This window comes from Podarcis liolepis, assembly GCF_965112155.1.
Source record: "Podarcis liolepis genome assembly, chromosome: 5".
Classification (NCBI taxonomy): Eukaryota; Metazoa; Chordata; class Lepidosauria; order Squamata; family Lacertidae; genus Podarcis; species Podarcis liolepis.
The window spans coordinates 63,969,624-63,983,757 of record NC_139556.1 but is presented as its reverse complement, the minus strand read 5'-3'; the positions used below and the strand labels follow the sequence as shown (position 1 = coordinate 63,983,757).

The 14,134-nt window shown below is 43.9% G+C and overlaps 2 protein-coding genes and 1 long non-coding RNA gene across 3 annotated transcripts in view; 1 reads left to right on the top strand and 2 right to left on the bottom strand.

The window, feature by feature from the left end:
• Nucleotides 1–1,727, top strand: part of AIRE (autoimmune regulator) — a gene marked incomplete at its 5' end in the record, with an annotated part of 19,751 nt that extends 18,024 nt beyond the window's left edge. The window contains 1 exon segment of the mRNA XM_083505698.1: nucleotides 338–1,727. Coding sequence (XP_083361824.1) covers nucleotides 338–418 — 81 coding nt within the window. The 3' untranslated portion in view covers nucleotides 419–1,727.
• On the bottom strand, nucleotides 1,675–14,134 carry LOC310708001 (uncharacterized protein). Its single transcript, XM_083505671.1, has 9 exons — nucleotides 13,592–14,134; nucleotides 9,049–9,150; nucleotides 8,541–8,627; nucleotides 7,964–8,071; nucleotides 6,586–6,728; nucleotides 5,766–5,813; nucleotides 3,278–3,329; nucleotides 2,581–3,000; nucleotides 1,675–2,240 (listed from the first exon to the last, which is right to left on the bottom strand). Exons 1-9 carry the CDS (start codon nucleotides 13,659–13,661, stop codon nucleotides 1,942–1,944), a joined length of 1,329 nt encoding a protein of 442 aa, XP_083361797.1. The 5' UTR covers nucleotides 13,662–14,134; the 3' UTR covers nucleotides 1,675–1,941.
• LOC310708014 lies at nucleotides 3,931–5,759 on the bottom strand. Its single transcript, XR_014526802.1, has 2 exons — nucleotides 5,302–5,759; nucleotides 3,931–4,947 (listed from the first exon to the last, which is right to left on the bottom strand). It is a non-coding gene; the product is annotated as an uncharacterized lncRNA (long non-coding RNA).

The following is a 14,134-nucleotide window of genomic DNA, read 5'->3' as shown; positions in this document are numbered from 1 at the left end:
TCCATCGCAATGCTTGGGATAATTCAGAAGATTTTAGGTCTCCCTTGATATTAATTTGTTCTTAATTTCAAAACTGCGCTTTCAAGTTACAAGTAGTTGTAACTTGAGAGCACTTTCATCACATCCAGTAACACAGCAGAAACTCCTCCGGGCTGCTAGAAAGGATGGCAAATCAGTTTTGCCTGATGGACCTGTGCAGTCTGTGTACTTCAAAACAGGAGAGCAGCTCTATATTTGTCTACTGCCTGCATTTTGCTCCTATGAATTGCTACTCTTATTTCAGTACTGTTGACCTGGTGAACAAATAGAAATGCCTCTTTTCTCTCTAATCCTACAGAATACCTTTGATGGGATCTTGCACTGGGCATTCCAGAGCGTGCCTCGTCCACTGTCAGACACTCAAGGATTTTTCTCATAGGACTCTGGATTTGGCACCGTTTTGCTATTGTGTCAAACATGTTCCTATTGTCTCTTGCTGAAACACTGGCACCCAAAACTACTTGCTTTCATGTAGTCTATATTACCGCAATGATAGTTCTGTTAAATTGATACTTCTCTGCTCATCTCCAATTGAGAGAATTTATATTTTCAGTCTGTACCTGAGTAGATTATTGTAATCACCCTTCAAATAATTGAGTGATGGGGTAGTAATTGAATTGTAGGATATATTTCCCCCCCACAGATTTTTTTGATGTGGGTTTCAAAAGCAAAGTCCCTCTGAACATTCTTCCTGGACAAGTTCTATGCTTCCTTTGTCAATGAGATTACTTTATGCCATTCCTATAGTGTGCTACAGCCTAGATTTAACCAGAAGCTTTTCCCTATCACTCTGCAAATTAAATTATCAGACACTTTTGAGGTTCTACAGGAGCCATTGCTATGGTTCCAGTTCTCAGGCAGCATGAAGAGGAAACTATGTAAAAACCATGTAACAAGCAGACAAAGCACAGCAGAATTTCCCAGATGCTCTGAAATGTGGGGACTCCAAGCTGCCTAACAGGACATTATAGAACCAAAAGTATTCAAGAGGGCAGGGACTCAAACTGCCGTCAGCGCCAGCCAGCATGGCCAATTGTAAGGGATGATGGGGATTGCTGTCCTACAATATCCAGAAACCCACAGGTTACCAGCCATGTCTGGTATATAAGAAATCTCCTTCAGGCTTAAAAGTTTATAACAACTGATGAGTTTATTAATATGAGTTAATATGTGTTGCTTATGATTATGTGATATTGTAGGTGTTTGTGGACTGGTCTTGAGTGAGTCTGCTTGTCCCTTATAGCTTGTCTCTCACAGCTACTAATGGCAGAGCACCTTGCAGCAATTCATGTCATATGCTGACTTAAAACATTAAAGGTGTCGTGGCTGCTCCTAAATGATAAAATTGTTCTCCTGGAAGCTTTCCCAAAGTCAACTTGAAACAGTAAGAACCATTTGGGCTGCATTTGGAGGGTAAGGCGAAACTAGCAAATATTTTATTGCTTTCTAGTGCATGAATATCATGGACATTTTATTTTAATATTGTTGTTTTTAACTTTCGTTAGTTACCTGGGGAATCCCCTTTGGGAGACGATGGGTTGCAATTTAAACAAATGAATCATTGCTTCTTAATTAGCAAAATATGTAAAATGCATAGTTTTTGCCATATTTTACCAGTGAAATAGGAAATCCAGCCTCTTTTAGAATTGGTTTACTAATCTGGACCAATAAATCAGTGAATGGTAAAACACTGCATGGAACATCTCTTCAGTTCATGGGAATACAGTTTGATAATAGCTAAGAACTAGAGATGAGGAGGAAGGAAGCAAAATCACATCTTATGAAGACTGAAAGGAGCTCCAAGTAGTAAATTGGCAACAAAATGACAAGTGAGACTTAATATTTCACAATTTTCCGTTCCTTTTCTACAGGGGAGGGGTGGGTGGGAACCATCCCTTACGGCTAGGACCTTTCCACACCCAGTGTTGTCAGGATCTTCAGCACTAATGTTTCCAGTTGCATCTGGTGCTCAATGATGCTGTTCATTTGCTTCTGCAATGTCAAAACATCCAGGGCTGCATCAAGCCGACTGCATCGGTCCAGGGCTTTCTTTAGGTCTGCATGTTGAAGCCGCAAGCCATTTAGGTGGCCATTGATATCTTGGAGCTTCACCTGCAAGGCTTTGCTATTTCCAAAGGTGTTTTGGAATAGTCGTTTCATTTCATGCACAGAACGCAGGATGGCACATCCTAGGCTGGATGCTGTGGGAAAAAGAAACAAAGAGCAGACCATGGGGAGGATTGAGACAATAATGACATGTTTACGTCTTGACGTGAGGACCTAGCATAGTCAATGCCCATCTGACATTCATTCCAGTGGGTGGAGGGAATCCTAGCTGTCTAGCCCTATAGCCACTCCCATTCCACCTCCTGTGCCAGTGAGAAAATCTGCCATCCTACCCCAGACAGCTCCTTCTGCCGGCCACCTCCCCCAAATCCCCATGGCCACCAAAAATCAAGGCAGAGAGGATGCATGGCCACCAAAAATCAAGGCAGAGAGGATGTAGCCCCGTGGTGTAGGGCCTGGGGCTATCAGACTCACACATGGTGTGGGGCTTCATGCTCCGGCGCCAATGGCATCTCCGATGTGGTGTCCTCAGCACAGGTGGTGGGTTCGCCTGTGGTGAATTCGGTGGGTTCGCCTGTGGTGAATCCGGTGGGCTCGCCTGTGGTGAATCCGGTGGGCTCGCCTGTGGTGAATCCAGTGGGCTTGTGTGTGGTGAATCCAGAGGGTTGCACCATGCCCTGGTGAGTTCAGATGGTGAGAGACGCGTCAGCTCCACTCGAAGGTGCTTGTGTGGGGTCCTGCCTGGTGACTGAGGTGCCACTGGAATAGTTTCTTCTGATGGCCCGGGCGTGGCCTCTTCTGATGGCCCTGGCGTGGCCTCTTCTGATGGCCCTGGCGTGGCGTCTTCTGATGGCCCTGGCGTGGCCTCTTCTGGGCCATCATGACAGACCACAGCTAGGGTGGGAGATGATGAAGCTCAGTAACTGACTGTCTCGGGAACAGGGAATGACTTTGCCTATATCTGTGAGAGGCACATCAAAGATTCACCCAGCAAAGGGCATACATCACAATACCACAATACAAAATTGGGCATTCCAGGCAACCTTTGGTGCAACCACATTATAAAGCCAGCCTTGGACCCAAAGGCATGAATTTGATCCTGGGCTTCCCACATATAAACCAACACTCTCACTGCTTTGTAATACATACCTCACAGAAAGTTTCCACTGACCTGATGACTGGAACTGAGCTGATTCGCAAAATGATATTGATGGATTCTTTACCTGCCAAATAAAAATGATTCAACAGGCATAGTCAAACTGCATGTCATTCAGCAAAACACAGCACCTGCAGTCTAGAAAGACAAGTCTTGCATTTTTTATATTAGAATCCTAGAGTTTTAGAGTTGGATGGGTCCCCGAAGATCATCCGATCACAGAATCTATTAGTAAGAAAAATCTCAGCCAGGTGTGTTTGGCACTACCTGTGCCAACTACCTTTTCTCAGTTTAGCTTTTGCCTATCCCCATTTTGTTTATACTCTTTCCTAGTTTACCAAGCTCTAGTTTGGGGCAAATACAGTAAAAGGCCATCTCATCTGCTGTCAAGAATCTCAGCTTGCCTTACTGTTTTCTGGCCCATAAATCATTCTTTGGTTATCAGTCATGGTCCCTGGATCCTGCTCTTCATCTGACCCATTCTCTGGTGGCCTCACCAGACATCCTTTTATAATGATATTTATTAAATTTTCCATTTTAACAATCCAATAAAACCACATCAAAAACATTCCCAATCATACAATAATCAAACAGTCCAAATATTATGCCAAATTATAAATCTTTGGTTGGTTTCCCATGTTCTGAGGTCGGGGAGTACAGATCATCTCACATTTGTGCTGCTTTTCATAGTTCTTCCAGGTAGTTCCCATAAGGCAACCCAATGTTAATCCTTCATTTGTTTTTAACAGCCTTGAGTTCATCTGGCAAGCGAGTTAAATCAATACAGTATATTTCTGCGTGGGTGTTTATATTCCTTTTCTCTCTCTTTATATTCTTTGTACTCTGAATCTGATCGTGGCATTTCACTTTCACTTCCTCACGCCTGTGATTATCCACTGCGACACATCCCAAAATGGAGGAAATTTGGCTGCCAGTTGTACCAGACATATGTCCAAACTTCTCCATTTTATCTCATTCCAAAGCAATTAAGTCTGTACTTTAGCTAGAAACCTTGATTTCCACAATTGCAAATTCATAAATCTTTTCCAAACTGTTAATAATTAGACCAAAATTATTTCAATGAATACAATACTCTCCAGTCCCGCTTGCGTAGATAAACAATCCAGTAGTCAGTCCTTCCAGGGAGATTTGCCAAGTAAAATAGCAAATACAAAGTATATAAAAAAGAAACAAAGGAGGCTCACCCCTTCCGTTCCGACATACCAGTCCCGTACTGATGATAATCCTTCTTCCACTCAAATCTTTTGGCACCTCAGTGGCTGAATCAATTAGCAGAGTAGTTTATCTCCCCTCACTCAAAGCATGCCCATTAATTAAGTCCGAATTTTCATCTTAAAAAACAGAATTTTGTTGCTCATGGCGGTGACTTTGGCAAGTTGCCAAAGAGACGCATGGTGTTTTCCACCTAGCACTCCCTGCCCCCTCATTCCTCCCGGATTGGGAGCAGGTGTTGGGTGATCTGCGGGTGAAGCTCCTCCCCCCCCCCCAGGCCTGGGGCGATTGGGAGGATGATTACTCCCATCTCATCCTCAAAATATTCCGTGCAAAATGGCTCCGATGTAATGGGCAGTCGCCATCATGGCAAGCCAAACGGGAAGCCCTCACCAGACATCCTTTTAACTGTGCCTTCAGGAGTGCTTGTGCTCATGATGTTATTAGGGCAGCTCTACACAACCCTGGACGCGGGTGGCGCTGTGGGTAAAACCTCAGTGCCTAGGACTTGCCGATCATATGGTCGGCGGTTCGAATCCCCGCGGCGGGGTGAGCTCCCATCTTTCGGTCCCAGCTCGAAAGCACCCCCAAGTGCAAGTAGATAAATAGGTACCGCTTTATAGCGGGAAGGTAAATGGCGTTTCTGTGTGCTGCGCTGGTGCTGGCTTGCCAGAGCAGCTTCATCACGCTGGCCACGTGACCCGGAAGTGTCTTCGGACAGCGCTGGCTCCCGGCCTCTTAAACGAGATGAGCGCGTAACCCTAGAGTCGGACACGACTGGCCCGTACGGGCAGGGGTACCTTTACCTTTACACAACCCTACTTCCGATACTGTTTGTACCTGCAAAAGTTTCAGTGTGGACATACTTGCTTTGCTTCCAATTGGTGACGGCTACTATTGCCTGGCCATCATGCCTGCCCCACGGTTAGGCCACAGTTATTGCAGCACGTCTCTTAATTATGTGTAGAAGTCCCTAGATCTTCCAGAGACAACACTTTTTTCCAAGTTCCATTCACAACAGGCCTACTAGCATTGACAGGGAGGTGGTAGTGGGCTCAACCATTTCATCTTTCTAGGGCTCACAGGCAGCACCCATAGACTGAGGGGTTTTTTCCCATGCTGATAGTGCAGCTCCTTTTTTATATATATATTTTAAAATGTCAGCTGCTTTGAGCACAGGTATATTTGTGGAAAATATAATATACGAATAAATTGACAATATCTATGGCTGTCACACACCAATATGGTAAAACTGTTGATAAACTGTTACCTTTTTCCTCCTGCCGTATATTCGTTTTGGATTAGGAACATATCCACTCTGAAATAAGCATGACATAATTAGTTACTCTGATGCATTAGCGGGATCCCAAAATAGTATTTAAATGAGGGAATCCACACAAAGAAATGGGAACTATTTTTGAAACATCTATTTTTTGACATCAGTATATAAGAAGTTGGCTCTATTTCTTAGCACAGATACCGCTCACATCACTCCCATATATATTTATATGCGTTATTGTCATAGGTGCCTGAAAATGTTAATACATCTTTGCTCCAGGAAATACACCTCTTGCCTTTAACTGGCACACACCTGAGCAACATACAGTGGTACCTCGGGTTAAGAACTTAATTCGTTCTGGAGATCCATTCTTAACCTGAAACTGTTCTTAACCTGAGGTACCACTTTAGCTAATGGGGCCTCCTGCTGCCTCCACGCGATTTCTGTTCTCATCCTGAAGCAAAGTTCTTAACCTGGGGTACTATTTCTGGGTTAGCGGAGTCTGTAACCTGAAGCGTCTGTAACCTGAGGTACCACTGTATAAGAATAAAAAGTAGCAGAAAATGCAAGCAAAAGGAATTCCTTTGTTTCCAATTCTTTTAGTCTAACCAACACCTCCCATTGTTGTAGCAGGTGCAAGGAAGGTACAACAATACTATATGATTACATAAGGACAGGATATTGTATTTGTGATTATAAGAAGGAAAGGCGTGACTGTCTGCAAACTTGAAAGTATCATCTGATACTTCTTTCAGATCACATGTAGAAAATAAGGCATTAAAATTACAGGCATTACAAGTGAACTGCATACCACTATTAATTTTTCTAAAGGAAGCCCTTTATGGCGGATACTTCTTTTCCAGGATTTCCAGCTTTCACGTTCTCCTTCAGCCTCAAATTCTGGTGGTGTGAACCACTTTCCATCAGAACCCTTGATGGACTTCTGCGAAATTCCTATGACAAACAGAGAAGTCACATGAATGTTACACACCTATCCCAATCAGCAAAGTTCACTGAATCATGTAAGAAATCTGTCAACAATTTATCCAATATATACTTTAGAAAACGGCGTTTCTGTGCACTGCTCTGGTTTGCCAGAAGCAGCTTAGTCATGCTGGCCACATGACCCAGAAGCTGTACACCGGCTCCCTCGGCCAATAAAGTGAGATGAGCGCCGCAACCCCAGAGTCATCCGTGACTGGACCTAATGGTCAGGGGTCCCTTTACCTTTTTACTTTAGAAAAAGACCATAACATAAAAGCAGCCCTGTATTCCCAAAAACCGCAGTTTTTTGGGGGTGGGAAGGGAGGAGCTACTGATGGCAAACCTTTTAAAGACCGAGTGCTCACTTCTGGATTTCCGCAACATGGTGAGCGGACTGCGAATCTGACGGCTCCGTTAGATTCGGCTTCATGGAGCCTGGGGGAAGAGCGCTAGGGGGAAGCACCTCCCCAAAAAAACCCAAGAGGAGCATTGGGGGTACAATCAAATTTCTGCACACTTTTGGTTCTGACAATAGAGAAGTACTGGTATTTCTTTTCACTTCACAGTATATGGGAAGTGAAAACTATAAAAAAATTAATCAAATTCATAAATTACATGCTGAAATACTTAAAGCTGACAAAATCACTTGTGCTTTTAAGAGGGATTCATTATGATACTGAGGTAATTGCTGTACGCTACCCTGGCTCCATAAGCAGAATGGGATATGTATAATATAAAATAAACTGCCTTCTGGGGAAAATTTGGGGGCTTCTATATACACTTACCTAGGAACCTTCCAATTGGACTACTATAATGCACTCTATGTGGGACTTCCCTTGGGATTGGCAAGAAGCTGAAGCTGGTGGAGAATACTGTGGCCAGATTTTGAGTGAACACCGATATCATGTAAAGATATAGCTTTTTGCTCAAGCTTTCCCTGACCCATAAAACCAGACCCTGCTTTGTGTGTTTGAATACACTGAATTTATGCTTTTAAATGAACAAATAAATGAAATGGGACTTATTTCTGTTTTGAGAAGATATGTAGAAGAAAGAGTTCTTCCCCAAATGCAAATGGTAGTCATATACTAACTACATGATGGCACCCTTCCCATCCCAATTTTTAAATCTGCCATTAATATTATATGCCTTGTACAGATTTAATACTGTACACACAGATATACTCTTCAAAACCAATACTTTACCTGCTGCCAATTTCTCCTTATATAAAACACCTTTAACTTGTCCACAGTGCACAGGAAGCGTGGAGCCCCGCAAATCCTCCTCTTGAATTTTAATCTGCCTTCGTTTTACTAGATGAGATCAAGAAATCCAAGTCAAATAGTTAAAATTCCTATATTTTGGGCTTCTAGAAAATAAATCTGATACCAAACTCCAGACCACCAACATGCAGCACAGAATATTTCATATCATCTGAAAGTAATTCAGATCGCTTCTAGTAAGAGTAAATTTTAATCTGAGAGAGAAGTGAAAAGATTGTGAATTATATTCATCTAGTCAACAGAATTTATATACTGCTTGGTTGTAATAAAACCTCTAAGCAGTTTACAATCTGCCAGTCCACTCCAGTGAAGTTCTAGAACAGAGTGATGGAATGAAGTACTTAACTATTAACACTAAGGCATGAGTGGCAGGCTAAATGAAGAAAACAGTGAGGAAAAGGATGGGCTTCGCCAGCATAAAACTGCAAGCTTATTTAGTATCAGAAATTGTACAACATTATGAAAAGTTTGTGACATTCTACAGCATTGAACTTTTTACCTTTTCGAATTCTTCTATCATTCCATCTTTCAGTATATTGCATTCGATGCTTTCTTTTTCTCTTTCTCTTTACCGCATTTGTTGTTCCTTAAGAAAATGTTTCCAATTAATTACACACACTTATTTCTAGTTCCTTCTTCACTCTGCATTAAAGACAGTGCCCAGTGCTAGACGAACTCCATGAAGCCTTTGAACTGTTCTGGAAACCCTACCACATTTTAAATCATAATTTGGTGAAACATTATCTAAATTTCAATTAAATGGAACTTCTCTCATTACCCAAACCAGAAAACAGCACTTAAAAGCTTTGCAGCAAGCCAGGATATTAAGCAATAGCTTAATATTCTGCTTGTTTCAAAGCTTTTCACTATAGTTTCCTGGTTCAGATGAAATGGAAATATAATTAATGAAAGACTTTCTGGTTTGTTTGCTGGCTCTTTGCATGACCAACCTCTCTTCCCTGAACTATATGCCTTAAACTCCCCTACGTATCCATGTTGGTACTCACGGCCATTCCCTAAGGAGTAATCCGGATCACTTTCATCTGTGGAAGTTGATAATTCACTGCTGTTCGCTTCTGAAGTAGAGTTATTTCCAGCATTCTGGGTAACTAAAAATGTATTATTAATAATAATTAAAATTGCATACTGCCCTTCATCCAAAGATCACAGGGCAGTTTACAATATAAAAATATAAAATGAGAACACAAAATACATAACAAAAGAACAGACATACGCCAATAACCATCCTCGCATAAACACATTTAAAAAGCCATAGATTACATAATCAGCTGAAGGCCTGGCTATAGAAAAGCATTTTAGCATGGCATCTAATGTATGTTGAATATCTGTAAAGCTATGTAGCATGTTCACCATAATCGTGAAGCCTTTATTGCTTTCTCTCATCGCTCAAACTGTGCAGCAGCCTTCTTAACATAAGAGCAGCCCTGTATTCCCAAAAACCGCAGTTTTTTTGGGGGGGAGGGAGGGGCTACTGATGGTGAACCTTTTAAAGACCGAGTACTCACTTCTGGATTTCTGCAACATGGTGAGTGGACTGCAAATCTGATGGCTCTGTTAGATTTGGCTTCATGGAGCCTGGGGGAAGAGTGCTAGGGCGATGCACCTCCCCAAAAAACCCCAAGAGGAGCATTGGGGGGTCTCGGAGTCCTGCGGCTCACAGATGGCATTGCTGGTCCCTGCTCCTGTTTCAAAAGGAGCAGAGAGTGGGGGGGGGGGAGCCGAGCACACCGGTGAGCTAGGCACCATCGCTGCTGTGTAGAAGCAAGCCTCTGATCCAGCCACAAGCGGAAATCTTTCCAACAATTGTGCTGATTGAAGGGTGAGGAATCTGACTAATTTGACTGACTACCGTATTTTTCGCTCTGTAGGACACACTTTTTCCCCTCCAAAATTTAAGGGGAAATGTGTGTGTGTCCTATGGAGCGAATGCAGGCTCCTTGGCTTCAGCGATAGCAACGCGAAGCCTCCGAAGCGCAGAGGGAGCGCTCCCTCCACGCTCATTGGCTTCGCGTTGCTTTCGCTGAAGCCTGGAGCGAGAGGGCTGCACTTCAGAGGCTTTGGGTTGCCTTCACTGAACGCACCTTGAACGCACTGAACACACATTGTTTTAGAGGGGGAGAACAAGGGGGGGGGAATCTCCCCCTCTCTGCGCAGTGCCCCTTCAGCAAAGTGGCAGGAGAAATGGAAGGGGCTGAGCAGAGAGGGGGAGAATCTTTTTTTCTTGTTCTCCCCCTCTAAAACAAGGTGCGTCCTATGGTCGGGTGCGTCCTATAGAGCAAAAAATACAGTAATTTGGTGAATCTGGCAAGAAAATGGGAGTGATAAAAGAAAGTCCACTCCCATTCTGGGTGCTGCGAGCTCCAAATACATACAAGCGAAGTGTGGATGAAATTTACTTTGGGAGATAAGTTAACTAATAAGTGATTAGAATAAAAGGAATACGCATAGCTTTTGTTCATACCAATCTCAAGACTTTTCAAACAAGATATTGACTTGAACTTAATCTGAACTTGACTGGATCCTATGGTGAGACTGAACTTGATGTAGAATGCAGGATAATTCTAAGAAGGATTACAATGTTTCTTGAAAGAAGAAAACTGCATATTTATTTTTTGAAGCTCCCGTTGCTAGGTCCCTGCTCCTGCCAACCTAGCAGTTCTAAAGCACGTCAAAGTGCAAGTAGACAAATAGGTACCGCTCCGGCGGGAAGGTAAACGGCGTTTCCGTGCACTGCTCTGGTTCACCAGAAGCGGCTTAGTCATGCTGGCCACATGACCCAGAAGCTGTACGCCGGCTCCCTCGGCCAATAAAGCGAGATGAGCGCCGCAACCCCAGAGTTGGCCACGACTGGACCTAATGGTCAGGGGTCCCTTTACCTAAATTAGAATCAAGATTTAATTGTATAGACTTATTATATTGAATATATAGAAATGATTTGGATGTGAATGGATGTCAAGATTTGAATATATAACTGTTATAAATTATATTTGTGAGTAAGTTGGGAGAGGGGAGGGATAAAGTTGGAAGCACTGGTTTCCTCTTCTGAACCTAGTGAAATGTCCTTGGCAAAGTATTGACAAAGCTAAAAATAACACTATTAGTGGTGGGAAAGGACTTTTTGTTTTAAAAGTAAACCCTAGAGGAAGCTGGGAAACAGTGAGAGTTAGCCCCCCCTGACTCCAAACTAGAAATGGCAGAGGAAAAAATCCATATGTTAAAACAAACCAACCAGGCCGTAATGCAAAAGAACGTAAGAGATGAATTGTATGATTTTCTTTTAGACATGAAAAGAGAACTGTTTGATCAGATAAAAGATGTTAATAAGGCAGCTTCTCAAATCTGTAAAAGTAATAACATACTTGCAGAGGCTGTGGGACAATTAAAAGAGTCAAACACACAAACCACCAACGTGAAAATGGTAGAGAGACAAGGTACGAGGAAAATACAAGGGAAAGTAATAGTAATTCAAGACAAAAATGGTATTACAGTTATAACTCATGTTGCGTCTGCTTCAGGTTATGTCTTTTCAAGTTGCGTCCTGCGGCAACCTGGAAGTATGATTACTTCCCGGTTTCACCGCTCGCCCATGTGCAGAAGCGCTACGCATTCTGGATGCGAATGCTTTGAGTTGCAGATGTGCCTCCAGGACAGATTACATCTGCGACTCGAGATTTGGGAGACTTTGACTGTGATAGAGAAGAAGCAGGAAGGGAAGGTGCATAAGAGATGCATAAGAGCTACTATATGTGGTGGCAATGTAAAATTATTAAAAAGGCCTGGGAAAAGACATAGTAAAAACTTGAAGAGTATGTGGGAAATGATTAATGTTAAAAAAAAACCTGAAATCACCACCAGGGGAAAATAAATGCAATTCAAATTGGGGGAAATAAATACAGTGAATTTCTTCTCCTGCATGGGTCCTTCCAATTCCTGGATCCAGCAATCTAATGGAGGATTCTTTTGTTGAAGTAGCCAGGCAGGGGCCACACTAGCCCCAAAGTACTGCATGGGTTGTTAGTACAGTGGTACCTCTGGTTGTGAACGGGATGAAAGGAACACAACCTGCAGCGGCGTGTCTGTGCATGCCCGGGTTGCGATTCGCCGCTTCTGCGCATGACGTCATTTTGCAAATGGGTGGTAAGAAGGACAAAAGTCAGCATGGTATGTGAGAGCAGGAAATAGAAGCAGGCTGCAGGCAAAAGCCTGAGAGGGAGAGCCATGCTTGCTTTCTGCTTGAATCCAAGGCTGTGGCAACGGGAGAAGCAAGACCATCTGGGCATGACTGTAGCCAAGGGGGGGGGGGACAGCTGCCCCCCTTAAATCAAGTAAATAAATAAATGAACTGACAGTGTCGCAGATAGCTTGGTTCTGCCCCCCCACAAACATAAATCCTGGCTACACCCATCTGAGCTGTTACTACTTTGAGTCCCACGCCCCAGGAGGTTGTAAATCTGACAAATGCTTAAAAGGAGTATGCTTCGTATTTTACTGCTCTTAAGATTGCCACAGCTTGAAGCGCCAAGGAGAGGGTAGTGGTGCCCAACCTGTGGAATGCCAACCTACCAAATGTCAAAGAATTAAACAACTATCTGACTTTTAGAAGACATCTGAAGGCAGCCCTGTTTAGGGAAGCTTTTAATATTTGGTGAATTGTTGTATTTTAATATTTTGCTGGAAGCTGCCCAGAATGGCTGGGGCAACCCAGCCAGATGGGTGTGGTATAAATAATATTAATATTAATAATGATTATTATTATTCTTACACATCTTGTCCAAACTTTGGAAGGCAGGAAAAACTTGTACAGTGGTACCTCAGGTTAAGAACTTAATTCGTTCTGGAGGTCCGTTCTTAACCTGAGGTACCACTTTAGCTAATGGGGCCTCCCGCTGCCACCGCACAATTTCTGTTCTCATCCTGAAGCAAAGTTCTTAACCCGAGGTACTATTTCTGGGTTAGTGGAGTCTGTAACCTGAAGCATCTGTAACCTGAGGTACCACTGTACTGTACATATGTGTATGGGGGGGGGGGTTACTGTGTGACACGGATGCAAATCTGATCGTTATTTTCAAAAGAAGCCAACGTCCCCATGTTTTGGAGGAAACACATTAGCAGAGTGTGACCAGCCCTTTGTACTATTGCTCGCTCACCACATGTAAGGAGGATCTTCACTTTCCGGGCCTGATAATATTAAGCAAATAACTGTGACGTGACTGTTAATGAAACACATCCTCTGGAGGCTGGCATTTTGAGAAGGGCTGCTTTACTTCCTTCGCTGCTGCCCACACAGTTCCCCGCTCAAACTCGAATTTCCCGCCCAATCCCTCCCGCTCGCAGGCTTCCCCAGCGGGCGCTCCCGCCTCGCTTAGGACGCGGGTGGTGGGCGCACAAGGGCCAGGGAGCCCCTTATAAGGGTCTTCCAATCCGGGTTACAAAACAACGGCCTATGGGACGGGGCGGGGACTCCGCCAACACCGTCTGAGACTGAAGCAGCAACTCCTTCCCCTGTATGGGAATGAACCGGGCACTTACTTCCCTCTTTCGCCTTGACACTGGTCGGAGCAGAGGCGTGAGGCGCCGAGGCACCAGCGCCACCTTCCATGAAAACAGCCGAGCGCCGCCAGACTACCCGAACTGTCTTTCTCGGCCGAGGAATTCAGCAGAAACGAAAGTGAAGACATCACTTCCGCAATGAACTTGAACGAGGATTGCTATTTGTTTCTTGCGGACTCGTTTAGCGCGGGGAGGCGGAGAACTGGTCGCTCTGCCCTTAACCCCTTTCTCAGGAGATGAAATGCCCATTCCCTCGCTCTCCCACACCTGTCGCAATCGGTGTTGCCCATAAAGCGTTTCTCCCTCGATGAAACGTTATGCACTGTTTTGTCACACACGCACACGTGTCGTTCTAGCAGAGCTCTGCTCTGCCTCCACCCCTCGTGATCCGCCAGGGCTTTCCAGGACACGTGAACTGAGCATACACTCCAGTGCGTGCGCATCGTCTGTACAGAGGAGGACTCGCACGAATTGCTTCGCCAAAGTGCCTTTCTCCTTGCAATACATCAAAGCGGTGCTGCA

Bases quoted from the DNA above. Each gene is read 5' to 3' on its own strand.
- LOC310708001 (XM_083505671.1), bottom strand. From the start codon at position 13,661: ATGGAAGGTGGCGCTGGTGCCTCGGCGCCTCACGCCTCTGCTCCGACC. The intron at 8,628-9,048 runs GTGAGTACCAAC...CATTTTCTTAAG, and splicing joins TTACTCCTTAGGGAATGGCC to GAACAACAAATGCGGTAAAG. The intron at 6,729-7,963 runs GTAAAGTATTGG...TGTTTGTCATAG, and splicing joins TAAGGAGAAATTGGCAGCAG to GAATTTCGCAGAAGTCCATC.